A 25,537-nucleotide genomic window follows, 5' to 3' on the forward strand; every position below is an offset into this window, starting at 1 on the left:
CGATTTTGTTTGATTAGTCTTTAATTGACGTTTTTCAAAGTTGATAGGGGTTTTTTGCAAGATTTAGTGTTTTTTTAACCAATTTTTTTACCATTTTCACAAATGATACTAAGTTTTTGCCATTTTTTTAAGTTTAAAAATGTTTTTAGTTTTTCGAGTTCTTCCAGCCTCAGGGGCCACTGAATAGTTTTTAGCGGCTATAGATTTGTTTTCAACATTTTAATATCACGAATTTTTGCAATTTTTATAACTTTGAAATTTTCAATTTTTCGGAAAATTGTTTATCCTAGTTTATCGATCTTTTTGAGTCAGTGAAATTTTTTAAAGCTTAAGATATGTGGATAGCCTCTGGAAGCAATGAAATGGTTCTGTTGAAATTAGTATCACAAATTTAATCAACATTTCGTTAAAAGTTGCAATTGTTTTAAATATTTTTGAACTTTGTCATTTCCTAATTTTTTTACGGACGCTTGAATATCTTTTAGTTCATGCAGATGAGTTACTAGACGGTTTCCAGAAAGAAAAAAGGGGTTTTGAACATTTTTAATGTAAAATTAAGAAACTTTAAATTTTGCAATTTATCATATTTCTTTTTTGTCGCGATTTTTTTGGCCGATAAACCTCTGTCAAGGCTTTTGCTTGGGTAATTGGTATATTTACATTGACAAAATTTGGCCCTCAGGATTAGAGGTTCAAGAGTTTTAGCAATATTTATATTTTTGTTTAGTTTATTTGATTATTTTAGTTTCTTACCTTTTGAGATTGTTTTTCTATTTGGCTGGCATTGTTCAATTGGTCTGCTGATCGGGTACAGGAGTTCTCAACTTTTCGTTCAGTTCCTTGGATTGTATTTCAGGACTTGTCCTGCTATGCATTTGTATTTCGCCTTCTTGTTACGACCATATGACGTCACAATCACTTCAAATCTGCTTTTACTTTCGTTCATGTAATGTCAACTGAATTGCGTGTGTAGCGTCAGTTTTTTCACACTTAGTGTATCGAGTTTTTTTTGCTCATTCGCGTGATTTCGCACTCGGAAATTGACTTTTCTTTACGTTAATTCAAAGAGATAAGGTCAAGTGAGTGTTATTTTCTGGCAATCTGCCAACTATGTCTCTTTTAGATTTTTCAATCTAGTCTAACATTTTTGCTTCACGATTAATTCAACATTTTATGTGTTATCTGTAAGTTGATTCGGTCGATTTATCAGTTCAGCTAACTATTATTGTAAAAAATAATTTGCTGTCGAGTCGCAGTTATTCTGGCAATCCGCCGAACAATTTGTGTCCTTTTGTCCTTTTGGACTCACAGGATGGGATATACGATCCAATTGAAGGTAAAATATCCATATGTCGACATAGACAATCATCAAATTCTTTCATGTTCCTTTGCCATTTTTCACACATTGCTTTCGCGGGATCACAATCCGATCAAACGTGAATAAAAAATTTGCGACACATCCTTTTAGTTGTGGGTAAGTAGTGTATTATGGGTATGAGATTTTGGATTGCTGGAAAATTTCTTGTTTTCTGTAGTAACCCTATTTTATGTTTCATTCTATCGACTGTCATTTGTTTACCTATTGATTGATATCTTGATTGACAAACACAATTGGATTAGCCAAGTACTGAATTTCTGCTTTGGTGATACCTGGAAAAGCAAATACTCTCTTTACCTTCTCTGGATAAAATATCTGGAGCTCACTTCAAAGTACTTTTTGCAGCTTTGTGGACTGTCCATCAATGTAATCATGTTTTGATAACCTGGTTGTGGTATATTTTCTATGTGATATGCAACTATTCAGCATTGAGCTGTGTCACACGTTTTCACTCTATTAGTGGCAACCTCTATCATTTCACCCCAATTTTAGCTCCTCTTATAATCGCTACAATTGATATTCAATATAAGGGATATACAGTTGTGGAAAGAGTTCAGGGAGTAATACTCCAAGTTTGATATTCGTAGGTTTTGGGGAAAGTGTTTTGGGGTTAAAAGATTTAATGTTAATTATGGGGTTAAATGAATTGGGTTCGAAAGTGGTAGAAGAATATTGAGCATGTTCACATCAGTCTAGAATATCCCTTTCTCTGTCCCTAATCATGATTGCTTTCAATGTGAAATGTTGAGCAAATGAGCAACTGGCTTTTTGCAACTGATGTGCTTTTCAGATTTTGAGCTCTGATCTCGAATATTAACCAGCTATGGGCGTCAAAGTGTGTCTAAGAGTGCGCCCTGCAAGGTGAGTGATGATAGAATTCAGGAATAATTGAAATGGAACTCAGGTGAGGAACAGCGGGTCGGTCGATGAGTGAAGAATAGCATTAAGGAATATCTGAATGCTTAGCAAGATCTTTCATAATTGAACGTTGCTGGAAGGCTTTGAAGATGCGGGTCGCACTGTTCTCTACGGAACAAAAGAGTTTGATTTTAGCTTCAAAGTTTTTACGTTAGCGAAACCTCTATTTTGAGAGTAAGGTGCGTCATACGTGAGCAAAAATCAAATTAAGAAAGGTCACAAATGAAAAAGTTGAAAAATTGAGAAAAGTAACAAATGAAAAAAGTTAAAATGTTGAGAAACGTAGCAAGTGGAAATAAAGGCAAGCTGATGTCAAATAAATATTGCCGTGAAGAAAAATGTCCCGAATTGGCGTTGACTAAATGAAAACAAAGCCGAATGTAGCTTTGCTCAGCAGGCTACGGCTATAGTCACTCAAGAAGCAATATGTGAAAATCAAAACCGGCGTAAAGTTGAAATGCGGTTTTAAAAGTTTTTAAAAATTGGTGGTTATATTATTGACAATTTGCCTAAATTCGCTCCATTTTTTTTGCTTCTGATGATTTTGGATAAAATGCTAATTGGTAGATGCATAGTGGAATGAATGGTGAAAAGGAGCTCTGCGTACTTGATAGAATTTTTTTTTTAATAGCCGCCGTCAGCCTCTCAACGGCTAATTTTTAGGCACTCCCTTTTTTAATTCGCTTTACCTTTTGATCACGCTTTTCGTTTTACATAAGTCGGTTTTCGCGCTTGACTTCTGACTTACCTCATTCAGTGTTTCAACTGAATGAATTCTAAATTCTTTGAGGCATTGAATTACGCAATGTAGTGGTTACGTTTAATGTCAAAAGAGCAAAATCAAAAGAAACAGGATAAACCGATAAATCCCTGTCATTAAGTCAAAGAGCATTAGGTTATCAAAGTTCATTGGAGTGACTGATTCCTGACACTAGTATTATGCTTAACAGCTTCCAGTTTAGAAGCTGAATTAACTATAGTTTTGGAATCTAACTGATACTGCACGCCAAATTAGATTACTTCCTGGCACTGACAAAAAAAACAGAAAAAAAATCGGTCAATTCTATCTCTTCGTTTTTTCTTTTATGTTTCAATCCCGATGTGCATGAAGCGCGTCAACGACGGCTATTTTCCGGCAGTTTGTAGGCTATGTTTATTATAGCTGCAAATCTGGAAGCTGAGCAGTGCTATAATGCGGTGCTATACCGGAAGTACTATTCGTTCAGACGGTGTTTTAACCTAAAAGCGAAAAAGTAAAAATGCCGTTTGAACTAGCGAGGAAACTTTTTTGATACTGCGCTTCGTAAGTGAATGACTTTTGGACTTTGAAAAGTGTTTTTAGACAGAATGCCGCATATAGATAACCATTTACAACCGTATTTTCGTCCAATTGGCCCAGTTTTTCACCTTTTTACTTTACATAATTTGTAGAAATGATTTTTTATGGAAGCTGGGATAATATATGAACCTCTGAAATTGATACCACAGTGTTTTTGAGAGGCTAATAATGAGTTTTGTTTTCTAATTGAGCTCATTTCCCAATTTTTTTAATTAATCTTTGGCTTTTAAATTAATTTCTTCATTTTGAACTTAAAGCGGATTTTTTTTACGAAATTTTAAAAAATCAGTGCATACGGCAATGTACTCTTGATATTTCATGCATTAAATGCGTCTTTATAACGTGAGGTGTTTTGTTTTTATAGAATTGTATATATGCTTGACCGATTTTGGCGATTTTTTTCTCTAATTCTGTTTTTTTTTTATTTTAATTAGTCGAAAATATCTCTTTGTGCATGGTCAGGGATCTCAATTTTGTTTTTTATCTAATAATTGAATGATTTTTGACGTTCAGTTTTGAAACTCTGCAAATTTTTTTTGTGCATTTTTGAAAAATGTTGACAATTTGCAAAATATTTGGTTTTTTCCTATCTTTGAACTATGTTTCTACATTTTTATCTATACAAAAGGATAGCTATATAATTTTTTATTCTAATTATTTTTCTACATTTCGATTTTTAAACTTCGATTTTCAAAAATCGAGAACTAATTTTTTTGATTTTTTTGTGTTTTTGTTTCTGTCCTTATTCTCTACCTTCTAGCATGTATCAGGCTTTCATTTTCCTGAAACTTATAGTTGTAATCAGCTCTGTTTTATCATTTGTTTGAGCCTTTTTTGAGTTGAGCCTTTTTCTTACATTTTTCTCATTGCAATTCGGTTTATTTGACATTGCGGAACAGAATTTGCTCGAAATCCGGTGAAACATTTTGACTGGTAAATACTTTCTACAAATGTTATTGGGGTCTGTTTGATTTCAAACTATTTTTCCTTCCAGTTATTTTCTGTTTCTCTCCTCCAACAAAGAGATGTTTATGAGCTCATTATGTCTTGGCTGTTTTGTTTGTTTCGATAACTTGTCTTCCTTGCATGAAACAACGGTGTTCTTGTACATGGAAAATAAATATAACTCCTAATTTTTCATCTTAATTTTTTGGCGTATTTTTTGTTCCTTGAATTAAGACTGTTGTTTTCTTGGCGTTGCTGCATTCTGCAAGGGGATTTTAGCTCTCTGAAAAGCCAGTTCTTTTGGAGGATATGACTTCGAGTCGTTTCCGCAATTCTTCCGGCTACGTTTTGTTTCGTCGTCTGACGCTCGTTTTTGTTTCACATCTGTTCACACAGCAGAGCTGAAACAGTTAAATTTTCTTAATGACTGCACTTTTCACCGACGGCGTTTGCGCGCATGACCTCATTTCTAACTCTTTTTAGCAAAAGTTTTCAGCTCATTTGCGTGATTTGATTTTGATCATACGTGACTTACCTCACTCAATAAAATGACTTTTGCACTTTAAAACTTAAGTTTCATTTGAATTTGTTTAAGGTCAAAGGAACTCATTTGTGTAATAAAGGTCCCTAATGAGAAGGCTCCTGCGCAATGAAATTAACGAGCTTTTTTAATTTATCGCTGAATATTTTTTAAATAGCCTTTTGAGCGTCGATAACGTTTTCAACTTATATTCTATCTGTTTCTATTTACTAATAATAATAATTATGGTTCCTGCGTAATCGCAGCGGAACAGCATTAGGCCTACAATAGCCTGTTCTGAGCTGGCCTTTTTTTATTATTCACCTTTTCAGACTGCTCTTTTAATAAGCAGCATTGCTCTTTTTTGCTGATTATTTTTATACGGCACGCAAGTCTCTTTTTTTGCAGCTGTTCCGGCAATCTGCCGGCTATATTAGCTATTCTGCCCCCAAGTTTAGTGGGTATATAACTTTTACGCCACCAATGTGCACGTGCTAAGTTTTACATTGTAACGCGTGCGTTATGACAACGCTTCATTTGTATGTAGGGAGCATAAAAACGTTACACTTTATTTATCCCTCATGGACATGTTACATACTAATTTAATAGTTGCAAATTTGCGAAATTATAGAACAACAACGCGATCGCTGCGATCGTTTTTAATTTGCCCTTAAAGTAAGTTGCAGCAGAATTACATGAATATCAGGAGAGGACACCAAATAAGTACGAGGTGGCAATACAGGAATAGGTAATGGAAACAGGGAGGCTCAGTAATGTGCGTTTGTACATAATGTTCCGAACCCGCTCAACCTTTTTTTGACTTAATTGTCCATTAAACGAGGGAGAGATAGAAAACTTTCAGAAAATCACTTATTTTTGGAAAATACTTGGTGTATCCAGTTCACAAATCGCTTTTAGCTAATACTACTATACAAAATGCGAATCAGGAGAGACCATCCAAAAAAATAATTAAATAAATACAGAAGCATTACTTATGACCAAAACTCAATGTCTATCTATTTTTCTTCAAATAAAACTTAATGAAAAGTCCAAATTGCATCAGATAAAAAGTTAGCAAAACCAAGTGAATTGCATTGCACCAGAAAAGTTATGGGACCTGTCTTTATTGAGAATAATTAACCAATAGACAGAAAGTGCAAAGTGGGAAAATACGTTTACACTTCTCGAAAACAATTAAATTCATAGTCTTGAAACCAATTAGCTGCCAATTGAAATCATTCATTAGCATCGTTTATACCGTCATACACAACCATTGAGACTTGTCATTATTCAGAATGTCATATTACAACATGAATAGCAAATACAGGCAAAAATCAAAGTCACTTCAGTTTTGCGAAGAAACGGTAACGAAATCTAAGATCAAAATGTGTTCACTAAAAAATATTGAATATAATTAATTACGCTTTATTTCAGCGCCCTTTATGTGATTTTCGACTTGTCATTAATTTGCCGTTAGTGTGATGATTGGACGAGACAGTAAAAGAGAACCTCAAAAATTGAAAAATGTCAGAAAAAAATTTTATTGAACTTGTAATATCAACGGAAAAAAACTATATAAATTTAAAAAAAAAACAGCAATGGAGACTACATTATAGTTCACTTGAAAAAAGAATGCGACCTCTCTTTGCTCAGATCACGATAAAAGTTTGCGGAATTAAGATTAAACTTCGCAAAGCTCAAATTACTATTTATTTGAAAAAAAAACAAATGTTTGAAAAGCGTAAGGTATAACAACCGTAAGCTTTCAAGTTAAAAATGGTACACAATTTAAATAGATGCTGCTTTGGAAATCAATTGTGCATGTCGTTAGCGAGACTACGCATTAACAGTCAAAGACTACACTTTAACGATGAATACAAGCAAATTTCAGATTTTCACGAATAATTTAATACAAATGGTGTCGAAGCCAAAAAAATCATAATGCTTCTCAGTGCCACAAATGGTGTCCCAAGTGTTACCAAAATTGCTATTTTGACCAAAAAGTCATCATATCGAAAATAAAGGATGAATTTTGGATATTTATTGAGTTATATTACCAAAAAAAACCATTGTGTCAACTGAAAGAAGTGAAGTAGATAGTTTTAAAAGCTCCATCGATACTTAATTAGACATTTGATTAATTAGACTCTGTCATAAGACTACAAAGAGAACATCAAATGCTGGCAAGACTCGAATCAATTTTTATAAATTTTGAATAATTGGGAGCCATAAAAACCAGGAGCTTTACTCATAAAACACAATATTTTTTCATTGAACCTTATTGGAACACAAACGGACCTCTTATTATTTGAACCTTAAATTGGAAAAACAAAGACTGTTTTAATTGGGATGGGAAAAATAGCAAAAATTTTTTCAAAATTGAGAGATCGAAAACCAAAACTGGCGTGGCTATCAAATACTCATGTGTACTAAAAAATTGCATAATAGCTTTTATGGCAAACGAAAATCTTAATATCCATCAGAAATAAATTATACATTTTAAAAAAAATTGGTTTGCATTAGCGAAAGACAGCAAAAATGTTATTTCCAGAAAAGTTTCTTAGGAACCGGAGGTAAAATTATCCCATATCAGAATAAAGGAAGATTGTTTCAGCAGTTTTGATGCGTGCACCAACGTTCAAAACTGGACAAAGTGGAATAAAAAGGGTTATTTGATTCCATTCATATATAAGAAAACACAAAATGCTGAATTTTCAAAAATTTAGCTGAGATATTTGCTAAATTAGTTGGTTCAAATTATTCATTAACTCTCTTCTATCTTCAAACGTAAAATTTTTAAGACTTTCGTTAACAATTTTTCGTTACGAAAACAACGGAAGTTAGATTCTGGTTCACATTTCTTTAAACCTCCGTAACTCCTCGGAAAAGCGAACTTAAAAAATCTTTTTAATTCGAAATTCTAAGCTTGACAAGCTTTCTAATGATACATACCACACACAATCCTGTACGATGAATGTATCGATCGGCGAAAAATGACTGAACAAAAAAAACAGTCGAGTATATAGTTCCTCCCTCCACTAAAGTGGACCGGAACAATAATCAGTCGAAACTTGACAAAATGGTATCGTAAAAGAGATTCATTTCTAGGAAAAAATAAAATTGCTTGGTTATAGTCTGCTCATAGTTAGCTTAAGCTAAGTTGAGCATAATGATCAGTGCACGTATAGTGTTCAAACGTACGTTTCAAATAATGTACAATCACGTGACCAAATGTCTTCGTAGGAATTAGCAATTTGGATCCTGAATTAATTACGGTTCACTCAACTGCTTCACAGTTCCAGGAGTGTTTTAAGGAGGCCGTTTGTGTAGTCTACGGTCAGAGATGTAGTCTTCTGATGTAGAAAGAAAGAAGGAAAGAATTAATTTCTCCAATGAATAATATACAAATTACTGCACAATATTTTGCATTGGAGAGGACAGACAACGGGGCTATAGACGCCCACTTTTCAGTCTACCCCAGAATTGAGTACAAATACAACAATTAATAATTCCAAAAGAAAAAATATACAAATTAGCACTTTTGTCTGAAGAGTTGTTGCAAATTGCGACTCTTTTACGTTTCTTAAGAATTTGAACATTCAACTTGCTTCTGGAAATAATCTTTGTGTAGTCTAGGGTCAGAGAAGCTTGCTGAAATTGGGCGGCAAAATTATGCATTACCAACTCGCCTTTAAGATGTTTTGTGACAATCTTGACTGCGTTCTTTTTTTTACTTTGATGTGGGCTTTTTTTTTTACTTTTTTACTATATGTGGGCAATCCACTTGCTTCTGAAAATAGTCTTAATTAAGAAAAATCGCTATATGGGTTTGAAACATAGTTTGGAATATAGCGGCCTTCATATAATAATAAGGCCGGCCTTATTTTATCGGGGTTAGTAACAGGGTTCCAATACCGGGACACTGTTGAAGCACTGTGGTTTAAATTTCTGACTTAAGTCTATCGAGTTTTTTTGTTTGGAGAGTTCTTTTTTCAGCAACGAAACCAAAAGGGGCGCTGACGATGTGAATTTGTTCGAATTGCATGGCTCCACCATTATCGACAAGAGCAAGAGAGGAGTACAAGACACAGAATACACGTTTGGTAAGCTACACATTTTAGGTCTTTAAGTAACAATAAGCCACTTCAAATAGCGATCAAAGACCCTAATCCTAATGATGACATTGTAAATCAGTTATGTTTTGTTGAATTCCAATAGAAAAAAAAACGGAGTTCCTGTACTGATATAGGATCCAGTGACGATAAAGTCTGGTTTTTTTTCCAGAATTTTTTTGCTTTCGGAAAACGAAAAGTGCCTATTGATGTCGAAGTTACATTTTTTTTCCGAGTAAAAGCATGGAAAATTTTCGAATATTGAAAACACCAGAATGGAAATAGTTTGATCTTTGCTGAATTTTTTTTTCTTTTCTCTTCTTTTAAAAAACAATAAAGGGCCGTGTACACCATCCAGCATCGATGGATGTAGGTCGAAAAATAGGGCATGATGAGTAGCACTTAGTAGCCGGATGCTGCACTCCAAGCTGTTCCCCTCCAGACAGTGTAAAGACGGCCCAGTCACAAAAATAAAATAACAAGTGGAGATCTTTGCTGAATAGTAAAATGCCACCCAGGTCTGTGATTATCATACCCCGGCACCTTCACTACGTAATCCACCACCAGTTCCATTCCTGTTGTATTTCTATAAAGCGTGTGCTCCCACTGAGCTAGGTAGTCCCATTTTCCATTAGCGAGGGCAAAGTTTACTGAAAAAAAATCACGAGTAAATATTGGTTTTGCAGATGTCATCTACGATCAAACTACAAGAACATGTGAGCTGCAAAATGAAATTGTTAACCCAATCGTGGACGCCGCTTTGAAAGGATTCCATGGTAAGATAATTTGCATTTTCTACAGCGTTTATTAACAATTTCAGTTCAAAAATATCATACGTGATTCATTTTAGACCGGATTGAGAGGGCATGATATAATATGCACTTTCTGAAGAGAGTTGATGAGATTTTAGATCCACAAATCGATGAGATTTGTACAGATAAGCAAGGATTTCAAGGATGAGATTTGACTTAGAAAAATGCGCCTAGATAGCAGTGTATCCAATTTTAGCATTAATAGAAGTCTGTAAGTTAACTGGTGACAAACGAGTTTGATCGTTGGCTGGCGCTGACGCTATTGCGTCCCGTGTTGCGGCTTTCTTACTATGCCAATTCACTATACCGTAACGAATAACTACAATGGTTTCGGGGAGGGGGTGATGTCAGGAAATATCCCCAGTTTGTATCGTCTAAGGTTTTCCAGAGGTTGATATTTACTCTCTGTTAAGGCACCGTGTTTGCGTATGGCCAGACGGGCTCTGGCAAGACACACACAATGAGTGGCACTGCTCAGGAACCAGGCATAATTCCACTCACAATCAAGAGGATATTCCACTCCATATCTCAGGTAAAAATGGTATTTTTACTGTCATATTAGTTGCTTCGCTCATTATTGAGAAATATTCCTGTCCACAATGGTTTTCTTTTCCATTCGATAGTCTGATATTTCTTTGTGCGGGGTTGCTGACAGCTTTTGCTTTCTTTCTCTGGGCTAACTAACGTCAACTTTTCATTGCTATTGTATTTCAAGGTGGCGGTCAAGCAAGCCGAATTTTGAAAATCAGATCAGAGTAAGCCGAAAAAGTTTGGAATACCCGTATCTTAAGTTGCCCCTGGGGGGTCGGTGGGCGCGCTTCGCCTCGATAACCGGGTCGCGGTTTCCGGATTACATCCCATAGCGGATGAGAGGCATGGCCATGGATAGCGGTCCGCTTAGGTTTGTACCCAATAGATGTCTAAAAATCAAGTATTTTGTTTCTTTGGTGCATTGGAATACATTATGCACTATAATACTATGCGCAGTTTTGGTTGTAACGGTTAACAATATATTATTTCTGATAGATTACATAACTTTCGGCTTGCTTTTGTGTCGGCTTACTATTACTTCGGCTTACTTTGCGTTCACCCTGATTAATAGTCGCCCTCAGCTTCTCAAACGCTATTAATTTTGGCGGTCTCCTTCTTAACAATTCATTAAATTTGATTATATTGGGGCTTTGTCTTTTTAATGACTAGCGGAGAAGTAATCGTGACTTGTTTTTAAGTATCGTTTTAAATTGCTCTGAAACGCAGTTCGTAGAAGTTATTTTAGTCATGTTGCCTTTTAGCGATTTTTTGCTTGACCAATTTTTCTCGCCCAGTTGACTTTTTGTCCTCAAAAATGGGATAAATAGGTAACGCCCGGAGGGAGGGTATTAAATTCTCTTAGAGCCGAATGCCTTACCAGTCTCTAACAATGCGAACAAAAACTATACAGGAGATAATTTCATGGCGTGAAGGGCGGTTCCTAAAGTTAAAAGTTTGACCCCCATACGTCACCCCCAACACACACACCCTGTCAGGCCACCCTCCTCCAGCTAGGTGTTTGATTCCCCTCTTGTCCAGCCATGCCCACCCTACTTTCCCCGCCACTCCCCCCCCCCCCCGCCCCTAATGCTAGCGTCTTTAAACCCCAGCTGGTTACTACCGCACCAACCGCTCGCCGGTCGTTTGTACGCAATTCACCCGACGTTAGCCGGTTACGTTTTAATTTTCTGGTGTGAATTTCGAAGCAGGAAATGAAACGCGTAAAAAATTTGGAGTGGATTGGTTGCTGAAAAAAGTTGAAGAGTGGAGCGAAAAGATAGTGGTTTCTGTTCAAACCGTCGTTTTCGAGGGATTTTACAAAATGTAAAAAAAATCTGAAAAAGCGGAATTTTTGTTCACGTGCTGCTTTTTAACAGCAGTTTTTTTTTCAATTGATTAGTTAAGAGGTTTAATTTTTATATTGTGTGTTTTAGATAGTAGTTTGAAGGTTTCGGGTATTATTATTACGAGGTTTACATTAATTTGGAAGTTTTTCTTCTGCTTTATGCTTTTTTAACCTGGAGTTTTTTCCTACTGTTTTGTTTTATTCAATTGCGATGTTTTTGCGTGACCTTTTTTGCGTTTTTGCACTACACAATTCTCTAGTTAATTAGTGACTTTTTCACGCGTGAATGCTGCGTTTTTTAGTGATCGAAGTTCATCTCAATCTAAAACAAGCGATTGTGTACAGAGCCTTTGATAATCTCTGGTCAAGCCGGGTATCATGATATAATAAATCCTCGATTTGAATTTTTTCTGACCAATGTTTAATTAACAATCTGATCGCTAAATGACTAGCGGTTTCAGTGACATACGGTTAAACATGTTTCAAGCTTCCTCGTGCGCAACTACTAGCAGAAAGGCCAACATTTTTTTATAGGTTAAATCTTTGCTTGACTGTTTTTGCGCTTTTGTTCTAGAACATTGTTGGACTTCTTGAGTGATGTTGCTCTCTTTCTGAAATGAAGTTGGTTGCGTTTAATAAAGTGATTATGGGCAAAAATGAATCAACGTCAATGTAAGCTTAGTGGTTAAGGATGCTGGACTGGTATTCTTGAGGTCCAGGGTTCCAGCCCTTGCGAGGACAGTTTTTTTGCACCCATAAATGATTTCCAAGCTACAAACCCTTTAAACTAAATCGTCCCCGCCTGTCGTACGAGAGATCATCTGACGTTACTCAGTTTTTGTTCCTTTAGTTCAGTGGGGGTTACTGGGCTAATTTTTATAGCTGCGGAGCCGTAAGATGAGCGTGGTTATATTGCGGTGCTCCTGGTTTTTTGTTTTGTCGTCTGACGGTCATTGTGTTTCAGGTACTTGACTGTTATCTATGGGACCAAGGGTTGAAACTCTCCTGCGTTAAAGGATTTTGCACCCAAAAATTCTTCGGGGATGAACTACCTTTGAACTAAACTGCCCTGCCTCTCCTGACTAGATACTGGCCACCCGTGCCTTATATCACTCATTAAAACGATTATGCACTTCAAAAATCTACGTTAAAAAACCTTATTAGATATTTTTCTGAGAGGTGTTGATAACATTTTCAGCTCATGTTGGTGTTTTTTCTTTATTTTACCACACGGAGGTCTATTTGCTGCTGTTCCGGCAATCTGTTGGATTTTTTTGACGTAATGCTATTGATTTTTATTTATAGTTTTATTAGGTACCCTTGAAGGGGCTTTTAATGTCAGAGACAACTCTTCGTGTTGTTTACGGAATTCTTCAGGCTATGTTTTTTAAAAATTGTTCTCTATGTTTTTTAAAAATTGTTCTCAAATTTTGACGATTTTGAAAAAAATTGGAGTTATTATTCGAATTTTTTTTTGAATCTTTTAATTGAAGTATTTGAACTTTGAATCTTTTTTTTTCTCTGCTCTCATGCGTTCGGCAAGTAGATATTATTTATTTGAAAGGCTAGTGTTTTTGATGAAGGCGAATGTGAGTCGTTTCTGGAATTGTTCCGGTTATGTTTTTTAAGATCTGTGCACACCTTGTTTTCCACATCCTGTTTTCCACGGTTAATGTCAATGAGAGAAGTAAAAGGAGCGAAATGGCCATTAGGTTTGAAGTGTTGTTTTTCAAACTACCTGATGCAAAAATTTGGTGCCTTTTTTACGTGCTGCAATTAGACTTCTTTATTCAGTGTTCTTTCTCTACAGTGCTTTTTAGTTAATCGTTTAAGTTTCGGAACTTGCAGCCCTACAGTGCTTCGGAACTTGCAGCCTATCCTTTTTGTGACTTTCAAACCATTTATTGTCGTAAAATATCAGTGATTGTTTTTTGTTTGATTATTTATCATTTGTTTTGTTGTCTTACTCTTTAATCTCGTTGAAGACAGGTGTCATAGGTTGATAATGAGGCGTAAGCACATCATATTAATCGTTTAAGTTTATAGCTTAATGTTCTTTGACTTACGTTTTTCAAAAGAATTTTAGCTAATCATTGAAACTTGAACGTATGCATTATTCATTTTGTTGTCTTGTCAATAACTCTTATTAGGAGTAGGTCTCACCGGTTGCTAATGAAGCATAAACAGACCTAAAAAATAGGGTTCAAGGTTTTGATTGGTGGTTGTTATACTTTTGACTTTATTTGCCTTCAAAAGTTTTGCCGAAATTTTGAGTTTCGCCTGTATTGTTGTACGTATTCTCGTCACTTATATCAATAAATAAGTCTGGTCGCCTATTCTCAATTTTAAATTTTTCGGTGACTTAGATAACAATAGTTTTTGAATTGCTCCAGTGAATTTTTGAATCTTGTCTTTACCTAGTGTTCTTTTTGTCTTTTTTCTAGCTTTTTTAATTGATTTTTTAATTCCGTTCATTTTTCAGTCTAGTTTTTGTTCACTAAATGAAATTTGTTTGAATTGTAGGTCAGGACTTGCCCTGATGTTTATTCATTCGTTGTCTTGCTGTTTTTTTTCGTTTTGCATAAATCACGAATTTCGCTCTTCTACTGTGTCATCAGAACGGAATTTAGACTTTATTCGGCGAATTTAAGCAAATACGTTCCAGGTCAAAAAGCGCGATTAAAAGATTTAGAGTGATGTTTAAAGACTTTACTGAGTGCACGAAGTTTGAAGAAGTTATCGTAAACGTGTGAGTAAAGCGGAAGTGGGTAAAAATGCAGTGCAGTGTAAACTGATTTAATCTGATAAAGCGAATTTTTTTTATCTGCGTTTAGTGAATGACCGTTGACTTCGAATAGTTTTTTCCGGCGTCCGCATGTATGATGCTGTTTTGACAGTTTTTTTCTTCCTGTTTGTTCTTTGTTTTGCTTATGTTAGGCTAATAAATGTTTTAATAGCGGTATCGGCTCATACTTTTCAAGTGCACAGTCGATTTTTGACTGTTTCTCAATAAATTGTGCGCTTTTGGACCGTTATGCGAATTTTTTTATCAGTTTTTTATTTTAACGCATTTTTATTAACTCGTGCATTCAGGTCCTCATTTTTGAAAACTTTAAATACAGTAATCTAAGTACAGTAAGTACAAAAAACTCTAAATACAGTAATCCATGTGTTGGCGTATTTTGATCCATTTCTGGAAAATTTTTTAAGGATAAATGTTTTAAGTTGATTGATAATTGCAAAGTAGTTGAACATTGCTTTGCGAAAGATTTTTCAATGTTTTATTTGTCGTGTAGCGGGGGCTCAATGATTCTGTTTATCCAACAAGGCCAAATAATTCAAATTAGTTCTTGTTATGTTTTAATTTTATTATGATAAGTTGTAACATGCTTTTTTTCTTTTTATGTTTTCGACAATAACTAGATGCAAAATGAATGCTTAATTGCTCTCAAATGAGAACCAATTGTTGTTAGTGTCTTTGTTTTTTTATGAAGATTTTTCGCTTGATGGTTTTTGCGTTTTTCTTCCAGAATAATAGTCTGATGTTTTTGCACCCATAAAGAAAAATTTGAGCCCCGCTTGTCATTCGAGAGCAATTTTCAGACGTCGGTTTGTTTACGTTCTGAAAATTTTTACCGCTAGCTTTCGCTATTAGATTTTTTGCTTTAGATTTTCTTTTACTGATAAATTGTTATTATGCAAAAGGATGAACTCATTGCATTACCTCTTTTTACAACTAAATAAAACTCTGTAAGTAAGTTAATTTGATTTCTGCTATTCTTTCTTCCATAATGTGGCAGTTTGAGACCTAACGTTTTGACTTCACCTTTTATTTCAATTCATTTCAATGTCTAAGATCATTGTATGATTTATGCAAACCAATTGTATCGCGGTGGGATTTGAATTTCCGGTGATTAAATTTTTCGAGACTTTTTTGGTATGTTTTATTTTTGGTTAGCCAGTTTTTCTCTGTTATAAAATTTTTTGCTGGTTTTCAATGATTGCAGGTATTATGTTATTACTCTTGAACGAAGTTCGTAGCAATTATTATAAACGTGTGTGTCTTTTTTCGCAATTTTTTGGCTTGAATGTTTTTGCGCTTTTCTTCTAGAGCGTTCTTTGACTTCTCAAGTGAACATTCTTTTTTCACGCTTTCGTTCTTCATTTTTGACTGATCTATATTGCTCACTATGAAGCGAAGCTTATTGCTAATATAAAATCGATACTGAGGTACTGAATCGAAAAAGGTACGGATATTCGAGTAGGCAGTGCTTCTGGTGTGGGTTCTGGAGGTCCATGGTTCGAACCCCGGTGGGGCCATTTTTGCACCCATAAGGAAAATTTATCTAGGCTACAGCCCCTGAATTAAATTGCATTGCCTGTCGTCAGAGAAATTCTTCCAACATTAGTTGGTTTATGTTTCCAACAAAAAAATTATACCGTCTCATTATTTCAGAGTGAGTTTTGCCTCTCAATCAAAGGTAATTTTTTTAATGCGTTATTTTTTTAAGATTTTTTTAAATGATTTCTCATGGACTGTAATAGTCATTTCAATTTTCTAGTAGGAAGGATGTGATTGTTTTGAAAGAACATCAAAAGACTTAGAATTCATTCATTGTTAAAGTTTCAGAAAACAAAAGAAGGTTTTACCGGACGAATTTTATTGCTATGTAATAAATAATGGTCACAAAACTAAACTCGATTCTAATTTTGTCTCGGCGCTATCATCATCTTATTGACCTATCAATCAATATGTCAGAAGTTCAATTCTCACATCCATAGAAACCTGATTCTAACATCGACTGACCTCCAACTGATGAACTGAATGAAACCCCAATTTCGCCAAGTTCCCGTGAATGACCTAATGTGACCCATGAATGTACCCATGTGGCCAAGAGCCAAAATAGAAAGTGACGTCTGGGATTCGGAAATAAGATCTATTCACATGCCAACCAAGTAAATTTTTTCAAGCTAATCTAAGTTTTCTCTTAGGTATTTTCGCACAGACTACTACAAATAATACGAGCTGATTTTAGTTTATTTTCAGTTCAAAATTTAATTTAAATTTGAAGTTATTGAATTCTTTTGACCCGTGTTATTGACCCGACCACCATGTAACGTTTTAAGTTTTTCTCTTTACGATATGTGTTAGATTATTAATCAAAGGTTGTATGTAATTATGGTGAGGCACAGAAGGTTGTTTTCGGGTGGTTTTGACTTCAATATCGCTTTTTTGTTCTCTTGAAATTGACTTTTTGCTCGATTATATTCAACATAATTTAGTGAAATGAAATAAATGATCAGTTTCCTGGGAGTTTTCTCCCGACATGCTTGACAATTTGATAAGTTGCTGAAAAAGTTGCGATGCTTCGAGTTGCTTACAGAGTTTTTCCGGCTGTGTTTTTTATGCAAATTTTTCGGGTATTTTTATTTGTTTTTGCGTATTTGTTCTAGATCAATCTTCTCTTTAAATTGGCCTTCTGACTCTTGACTTCTCGCGTTTTGCTTGTTTTCTATCCCAAAGATAAATCTGTTGCTAATATAAAGGCCATTGTAAGCGAAGTAGTAGAAAATTCGATATCTTTCAGTAGTTAGGGTCATCCGAGAGGTCGCGGGTGCAAATCTCTCTCGGGTCGATTTTTGCCTCTTAGCTGCACTCTAAATTGCCCAGCCTATTGGTCTAGAACAAGTCATCCGATGATAGTCGAATTATGTTTTAAATTTGTAGCAATTAAAAAGATGTTTAATTTGCATTTTTGAAATATAATTTTTCCCTATTTACGTTAAACCTAAAATCAGAAAATTGCAAAAGAATGGTCACTTGAAACATGATCAAGCAGATTTTACGTGAACTGAAAAAATTTTCTCGTGTTGCATATTTGGAGTTATGTTCTAACTCAAACGTTTTCAGTGATCAAAGTTTATCGGCTGCCAGGGAACTTAAAACAATGTTCGCTTGCTGGTCATTACCTGTTTGGCTGGTTATTCTCTTAAAAACGTGACATGCTCAGCTCAATTACGCGGTTGTTAGTATGCGACAGTTAATCAACTGGCCATAGTTTGTCACAAGCAATGAAAAAAATGCGCACCAAATTGAGGCACTTAACGTTTATAAAATGACGACTCAATCAAGTTTGTGGCACAGAAAGTTCTAACATGGGGATAGTCTTCGGTCAACATTGCTATCATGAGATAACAAACCCTCAAATTAGTTTTTATTTTCTGACCATTTTTGTGAACAATCTGATCGTTAAATGATTTTGGTTTACACATGTTTCGAGCTCTCTTGTGCAAACACTAGAATCAAGTCAAATGTTGAATCTTATATTTTGAAGTCCAATTTGATGAAGGTTTGATCCTCTGAGCCAACTCTCAGCTTTTATACTCAACAGAGTTGATGTTATCTAGATTCTCATCATCATTCTAAATAATATATACTCTCAAACAAAGTTTCTGTAATATTAGTCCCACTGGTTTTTTTGCACTACCAACTTTTCGTCGGATCGTTTTTGTCATTAGACCATTTGACTTTTCTTCCTCAAAAAGGAAATAAATGTGTGAAGCCTGGACCGAATTAAACTTCTCTTAGAGCCTTACCAGCACCTAATTTTAAAATGTTTATGATTTCGTTGAGAATGCTGCATTTCCAAAACTGTTAATAGAACTCAAATAAACTTTGCAATTCCTATGTGACTTTGCTTGCTGGTTTTTCGTCGTACTGATTTATTTTAATTCTCCCATAAATTTTTTGTTTGTGTTCTTGGTTTTTGCATACTATAAGTTGTTCTCACTTAGAATTAAATCAGGTTGATCAATTGCTTTATTTTCACTGCAACTCAATTTAGTCCAAATTTGGAGGTTTTTCAATTTATTTCCTTCTAGTTGTGTGATTATTTGAAGAGCTCTAAAGAGATTTTATGGCAATTAAGCAGGCTACAAACCCCAGTTTGTGTTTGATGACCTTTTGTCCGTCGTTAATGTTCTAAATTTGTCGCATATTATGGCCGTAGATAAATATTTTTGAAAAATTTGATTGTCTTTTATTCTTTCTCAGATTGCTTTACATAGTTTTGTGCTTCTAACCACCAGTTAGGTTGTAATGCTTGCAATTGTCCTACCTCCCGCGCAAGATCAACAGCAGCAGAAAGGAACCAATCTTTTACATTAATTATTACGATTTTCCAAATTGATGTTTTGTCAAAGAAGCTTTGTTTTATCACGACCGCTAAGCCAAAGTAATCAATACCTTTATTCAACTGAGTTATCTTTTTGTCATCAGGTTTTCCTCTTGTTTTGATTAAGCTTAATGATGTGATTGTGCTTAAGTTTTTGTATTCAAGTAAATAGTTATTGTGAAAAGTTAGTCTACTTTGACGATTCTCAAGGTTTTACCTCAATTTTTCACAATTTTTAAAAAGTCAGGCTGAAACCACTTTTTTCCGGCGTTGATGCACTGAGCTTTTATCACTTTCTAATTTTTAAAAATAGCACATAATTAACAAATTCTGGTAATGAAAGACTCCAAGTTGATATTGTATTGGAAACGAACTCTAGTTGTTTTCTTAAAAAAGGAAAGCTATTGACAGCATTACCATTTTCAAATTTCTGATTTATGGAATTTTTATCCCTGCAATTATGTGTCACACTTTTTAATTTGGTTTTTAATAGCCGCCTCAGCTTCTCAGCTGGCTATTATAGCGCTCCTATTTGCTACAATTCAAAGAATTTGAATTGTATTGGGGAGCTGTCTTTTTTTTAAGATATGTTCACTCATTTTCATTATTTTTGAAGTCAAATTGAGGTGGTGATTTTGGTCAAGCCGAAACAGGAAATGGAGCGAAAAAGCGAGTCGTTTTGCGGCGTAAATTTTTTTGCTCTAATTTGGAGCTCTAACTGATGCTCTAATTTTGAAGTAGAGTGAGAAAACGGTGTTTGAACAAAAAATTTCATTTCTCGCGTGTGGTTTTTTGTTGATATGCGGCATTTTGACATTGATTTTCTGTTTTTTTTCTGATTTTTTTGATCTGATTTTTTTTTTAGAAATGGTTTCCCCAATTCACTCATAGTCTGTTCTAGGTCTGGTTTTTTGATTAGTCAATTAAAATTCTTTGATTCAAAACTGACAGACTTGTCCTGCTATTTTTTTTACATCGTCGAATAAAAATTTTTCGCTTTACCTTAATTCACAGCTTGTTCAACATTTTGCGTGAAATCTCTTTGACTTCTGTAGGCTGGTTTCACTCTTCTCTCGGTCTGCTAAAAGTGTTTTTAGACAGCAGTTGCTCAGCAAAGCAATTAAAACTGAACAGAGTCGTCATCAAAAAACGAAATCAGAAATAGAAACGGGGTAAACCCTTAGAGCCCATTTTTAGATGCCCGTTACTCGAACTTGGTTCCTATAAGTCTTAGTTACCATCTTTAATGCGTATTGGTATTGATACTAGCTCCTGTCATGGCTCACTATGAAACAGGAGAATGTTCAACTACTAAATGACATCAAAATAGTTTACACTTTAAAATTGTTTTTCTAGAAAAATGATTTTTTTCATTTGTTTCTCTTCTTTCATTCGTAATCGTGGTTATGGGAATCAACGGCGGCTGTTTTCCGGCAATCTGCCGGATATGTTTTCATATGCTATCTATCGTATAGTATTTATAATACAGCGAAAAATGCAAAAAAAGAAAACGTATTAGAACTGATATAGACTATAAAAAAACATGAATTGTACATATTATTGCGAGATTTCAATTGAAAAATTAAGTAAGCAGAAAAAATATATTTTAGAATATAATTAAGTTTTTAACTGCTTTGAACAAGGCTTGTCGTACACATCTTTGGTAGTCGTGTACGTGTTTCTCTTTTTACTTGCTCCTGTTTGACTTCGGTGGATGTTTACGTCCTTTTTGAGTTTTGCGTGACCTAAGTTTTTCTGATTCTCCATTCTAAGCAGGTGAATTCGTGATACGACAGTTTACTGCTTAAAATCAGTTAATAAGTGCGACGAACTAACCTCTAATAACGTCATTTGAAGTACTTCGAGATCAACTCCGATGTTAGTCGGTCGTTCAAAATTGATTTCTATTTGCTCTTCTTTACCAACGAACATTTTGATGTGCAAAAAAATGTGCAGATACGCTACTTTATTTGACTGCATTGCATTTAGTTCTTTTTTGCCTGTGATGATTTTGTTAGTGTTTTCTTATTCTCTGTGATATGATATTGAACGTTTTTTTTTGCGATGTATCTTTGGTTTCAATCTTGTTAAGAATTGAACGCTATGCTTTTGCGGTCGTTATATAAACGTTTATATTTTCAGCAGACCTCCTTGTTTTCTCCATACGGTACATTAAAGCAAGTAAAACGTGCAAGTTATATCTTTAAAATGGTCAAGTTTGTAAGTTTTGAAATGTTTTGTTGTTTTCATGTGTCTAGTTTACAGATATTTGCCTTTTGCTTTAATATCTTTTTTAAATGTAAAAATTTTGGTGTGCTTTTCTTGCATGTTTGGTTTCTTCTAGAACATTCTTTGACTTCTCAATTAACTTTTTTTACGCTTTCGTTCTTCATTTTGAGTAATATCTCTTGCTCTCACTCCGATGTAAAGCTTGTTGCTAAAATAATATCGATTGCAGCATAGAAACAATCAGGGCCTGATAGCTGAGTGGGCAGTGCTTCTGGTAAGAGCGGGAGTTCAATGGTTCGAATCCCGGAGTGGTCAATTATTTTTGCACCCATAAAGAAAAATTTATCTAGGCTACAGCCCCTGAATTTAATTGTCTCACCCGTCGTTCGAGAGCAATTCTTCCGACATTAGTCGGTTTATGTTTTAAAACATCTAGCTTGCTTTCTTTCATTTCATATTCGATTTCTGTGCTCAGAGCTGTCCTCTAATGAGAGTAACTGTCCTGTTGTTTTTCAATTACTGTTAATTATAGTAAATTTTAAGCTGTTTTCCAGGCAAACTGGTCTTTTTGTATATAGTTTCCTCGGTTGAGACTAATACTGGATCAAAACAATTCAGTGCAGAAATTTTTCGTTTATTCGTTTTACATCATTATAGTTGTCTATAATAGGCACTTTTCTGGTTTTTGCCCCCACCCAAACCCCCCCCCCCCCACGTCTGTTTGCACCTCCACTTAAACGCGTTATAGCATATCCTGGATTTCATACAATTACATATACAATTATGCACAAACGGCAATTACAATTTATTTATCCGGTGAACGTTTGGATTTGACAAATTAAGAGTTTCAAATTTGCTTATAATGCAGGCAGACAATTAATAATGCGTGTTTTTACTATTTTTGCGCTTGTCTTTTATAGGACCGGCTTTCTGACAGTGATTTTTTGACAACCCGTAACAAAAATCCGTCCAATCTTGTACTGGTGCCGGAAATTTATTGATGATGATGATGATGATGATGATGATGATGGTGGTGGTGGTGGTGGTGATGATGATGATGATGATGATGATGATGATGATGATGGTGGTGGTGGTGATGGTTTTGGTGGTGGTGGTGGTTTTGGTGGTGGTGGTGGTGGTGGTGGTGGTGATGATGATGATGATAATGATGATGATGATGATGATGATGATGATGATGATGATGATGATGATGATGATGATGATGATGATGATGATGATGGTGATGGTGATGGTGATGGTGATGGTCATGGTGATGGTGATGGTGGTGATGATGATGATGATGATGATGATGATGATGATGATGATGATGATGATGATGATGATGATGATGATGATGGTGATGGTGATGGTGATGGTGATGGTGATGGTGATGGTGATGGTGATGGTGATGGTGATGGTGATGATGGTGATGGTGATGGTGATGGTGATGGTGATGGTGATGGTGATGGTGATGGTGATGGTGGTGGTGGTGATGATGATGATGATGATGATGATGATGATGATGATGATGATGGTGATGATGGAGGTTTAGCCACTTTTTCCAGACCCAAAAGTGGTTGTCGATAATCAAAAGGCTTGACAATAAGTGTGTTTTCAACAGCTTCTTGAACTCTTCAAAGGTTTTTGCGTTTCGTATATAATCAGGTAGCTCATTCCATCTTTTAGCACCTTGAAAACTGAAGCTTTTTCTCATGGCATCTGACGAGCATCTTGGGACTCGACACAGTATCTGACGGGAGGGCCGGGCAGAGGTTGTATTCCGTTGAAATAAATTCTCTATATAGATAGGGGCCATCGATCGATCAACTTTAAACATGAGTGCTAACAATTTGAAAAGGATCCGTTGCTCAATAGGCAACCAGTGTAACTTTTTGAGTAAATGTTTTGCTGAGACGTTCCGTGGATAACCTAATACAAACTTTGCAGCCAAATTTTTAATTTTTTGAAGTTTTCTGATAAGTTTCTTACTTAACCGAAGGTATCTAACGTTACAATAATCCAGGCTAGAAAGAACAAAACAGGATACAAGTTCTTTCCTTTGCTTTTCACCCAAAAACTTTCGAATTGAATAGAATTTCCGTAGTTGTATATAACACTGCCTACAGATGCGGTTCACCTGATTTATAAAAGTCAGCTTGCAGTCTAAAGAAAAACCTAATAAGTTTATCGAGCTTCTCAATGGTAACTCAATCCCCAATAAAGTAAAGGAATCAATGGACGGAATATTAGAATTGCGATTGCAAAAAACAATCAGATCAGTTTTGCTACTGTTATTCACTAACTTAAATTTGCACATAACATCAATTATTTGTTTCAAAATGAAACTTATGGACATAAAGTTGTAATCTAATTCAAAAATAAATTGACTGTCGTCTGCATAAAAATGGTAAATTACGCCAGTTGCATTAAAAAACTCATACAGTGGGGTCAAATAAAATGAGAACAACACTGGTCCCAATATCGAGCCCTGTGGAACTCCAGCTTCATTGTAAAAGTAATCAGAGAGCTCATTCTCAACAGTGACTTGCGAATTGCGGTTTTTCAAGTAACTTTCAAAAAATCGTAATACAGATCCTTCAAACCCAAGTTTATTTTGTAATATTTTGAGTAACACGTTAAAATTGACTGTATCAAAAGCAGATGTCAAATCAAGAGATATCAGAAGTGCCAAAATTTCAGTCACTCTCTCAAGGCAATAAACTATTGCTGTTTCAGATGAATGATGCTGACGATAAGCAGACTGTAGTGGCGGCCATAATCCTTTCCAGTCGAAGTAATCAACCATTTACTGAAGAACACATTTTCGACTGTTTTTGACATTGTTCTAATATTTGTAACAGGTCTATAATTTTCAATTTCATTCTCGTCGTTTTTTTATGGAGAGGAATTATTATTCCTTGCTTCAGCGAAGATGGTAACACGCCCGTTAAAAAAATGGAATTAATGAGGTCAGTAAAAGACTCGACGTAGCAGTTGATGATAACTTTAAGGACGTGCGTGGGAATGATATCATGAGGTGCAGTGGAATTCGATATTTTGTTCAACGTTAGGCGTAAATCCGAACTACTCACCAACATAAAGGAAGAAAAACTGGATTTGCATGTTGCTTCTATCTCGAGCGTTGTGTTATCAAAGTTCTGCAAGAGAGTACTAACTTTTTCTCTGAAGAAATTACAAAATCTGTGTGCTAAGGCAGTTGGATTTTCGTTCTTAGGTAACTTATAAATTTTTTTTCTGAACAATTCGTCGAAAGTAAGAAATCTCAGCTTGCGAGACTTTTCCGACAACTGTTGAGATAAATAATTGGCCCGCTTCAATTTCAGAAGTTCCCTATAATTGCATAGATGTGATTGTAATCTGACCTCACTCTCAGTGGATCGCATTTTTCTCCAGGCTCTCTCAAGTTTACGCTTCAAATGTTTTGCTTTAATGCATTCATCATCAAAATATCGAGGTCGATTTGACAGCACAAGAAACCTTTTGAAGGGCACTAGCTTATCTCTGACAGAAATGGCACTTAAGTAGAAACAATCATAAAGTTTATTTACAACATTAAATACTTCTTCCGAATCCATTTCCAGCGAAATGAATTCAATAGAATTGTTCTGAATCATTTCCAGCGAAATGATTTCGTCAAATAATAGCATAAAGCTTTCAGCGAACTCAAAGTGATTTACCGATTTCCATACATAACCTTCGCGAGGAATCTTCTCGCTTTTAACTTTTTCAATTATCATGTTAAAAGTAATAGCGTAATGGTCAGAGGGCATTGTTTTATCTATCCATATTCAGGTCAAAAGAGACATCTTTGTTCATCAAAACCAAATCAAGTAAATTGCCCTTTCTCGTCGTTGCTTCACTGTGAACAGATACTAAACCATGCTCTTCCATAAGGTACGTAAACTTCAACTGATGGGGTCCAATTTTATTCAAAGCAATATGAAAATCTCCCATAATTACAACATTTGAATACATTGTAGTATTTTCAGACAGTAAACTGGATAGCTCCTCCAGGAAATGATTGACGGAACCTGATGGTGGTCTGTATCCAACTATAACGAGAGCCTTTTGGCGATAGAGAATAATTTCAACTCCTAGGCAGTCCAAGCACGGTAGCACAAGTGCAAAAGGAAGCTTTCCTTTGAATTTATTTTTAAATAATAGAGCAACGCCACCTCCGCGGCAACTTTTACGGTTAACATTAAAAACAGA

The 25,537-nt window shown here is 35.2% G+C and overlaps 1 protein-coding gene across 1 annotated transcript in view; it reads left to right on the plus strand.

Moving 5' to 3' along the window:
- The first annotated feature begins 2,070 nt into the window (after nucleotides 1–2,070).
- The window catches only part of LOC142342513 (uncharacterized), a 403,423-nt gene continuing 379,956 nt past the window's right edge, over nucleotides 2,071–25,537 (plus strand). Inside the window, exons 1-4 of the mRNA XM_075393861.1 lie at nucleotides 2,071–2,239; nucleotides 9,097–9,203; nucleotides 9,899–9,988; nucleotides 10,438–10,556. Coding sequence (XP_075249976.1) covers nucleotides 2,202–2,239; nucleotides 9,097–9,203; nucleotides 9,899–9,988; nucleotides 10,438–10,556 — 354 coding nt within the window. The 5' untranslated portion in view covers nucleotides 2,071–2,201. The remainder of the gene's footprint in view (nucleotides 2,240–9,096; nucleotides 9,204–9,898; nucleotides 9,989–10,437; nucleotides 10,557–25,537) is intronic.

The sequence above is a fragment of the Convolutriloba macropyga genome, chromosome 7 (assembly GCF_964194025.1).
Source record: "Convolutriloba macropyga chromosome 7, txConMacr16.3, whole genome shotgun sequence".
NCBI lineage: Eukaryota > Metazoa > Xenacoelomorpha > Acoela > Convolutidae > Convolutriloba > Convolutriloba macropyga.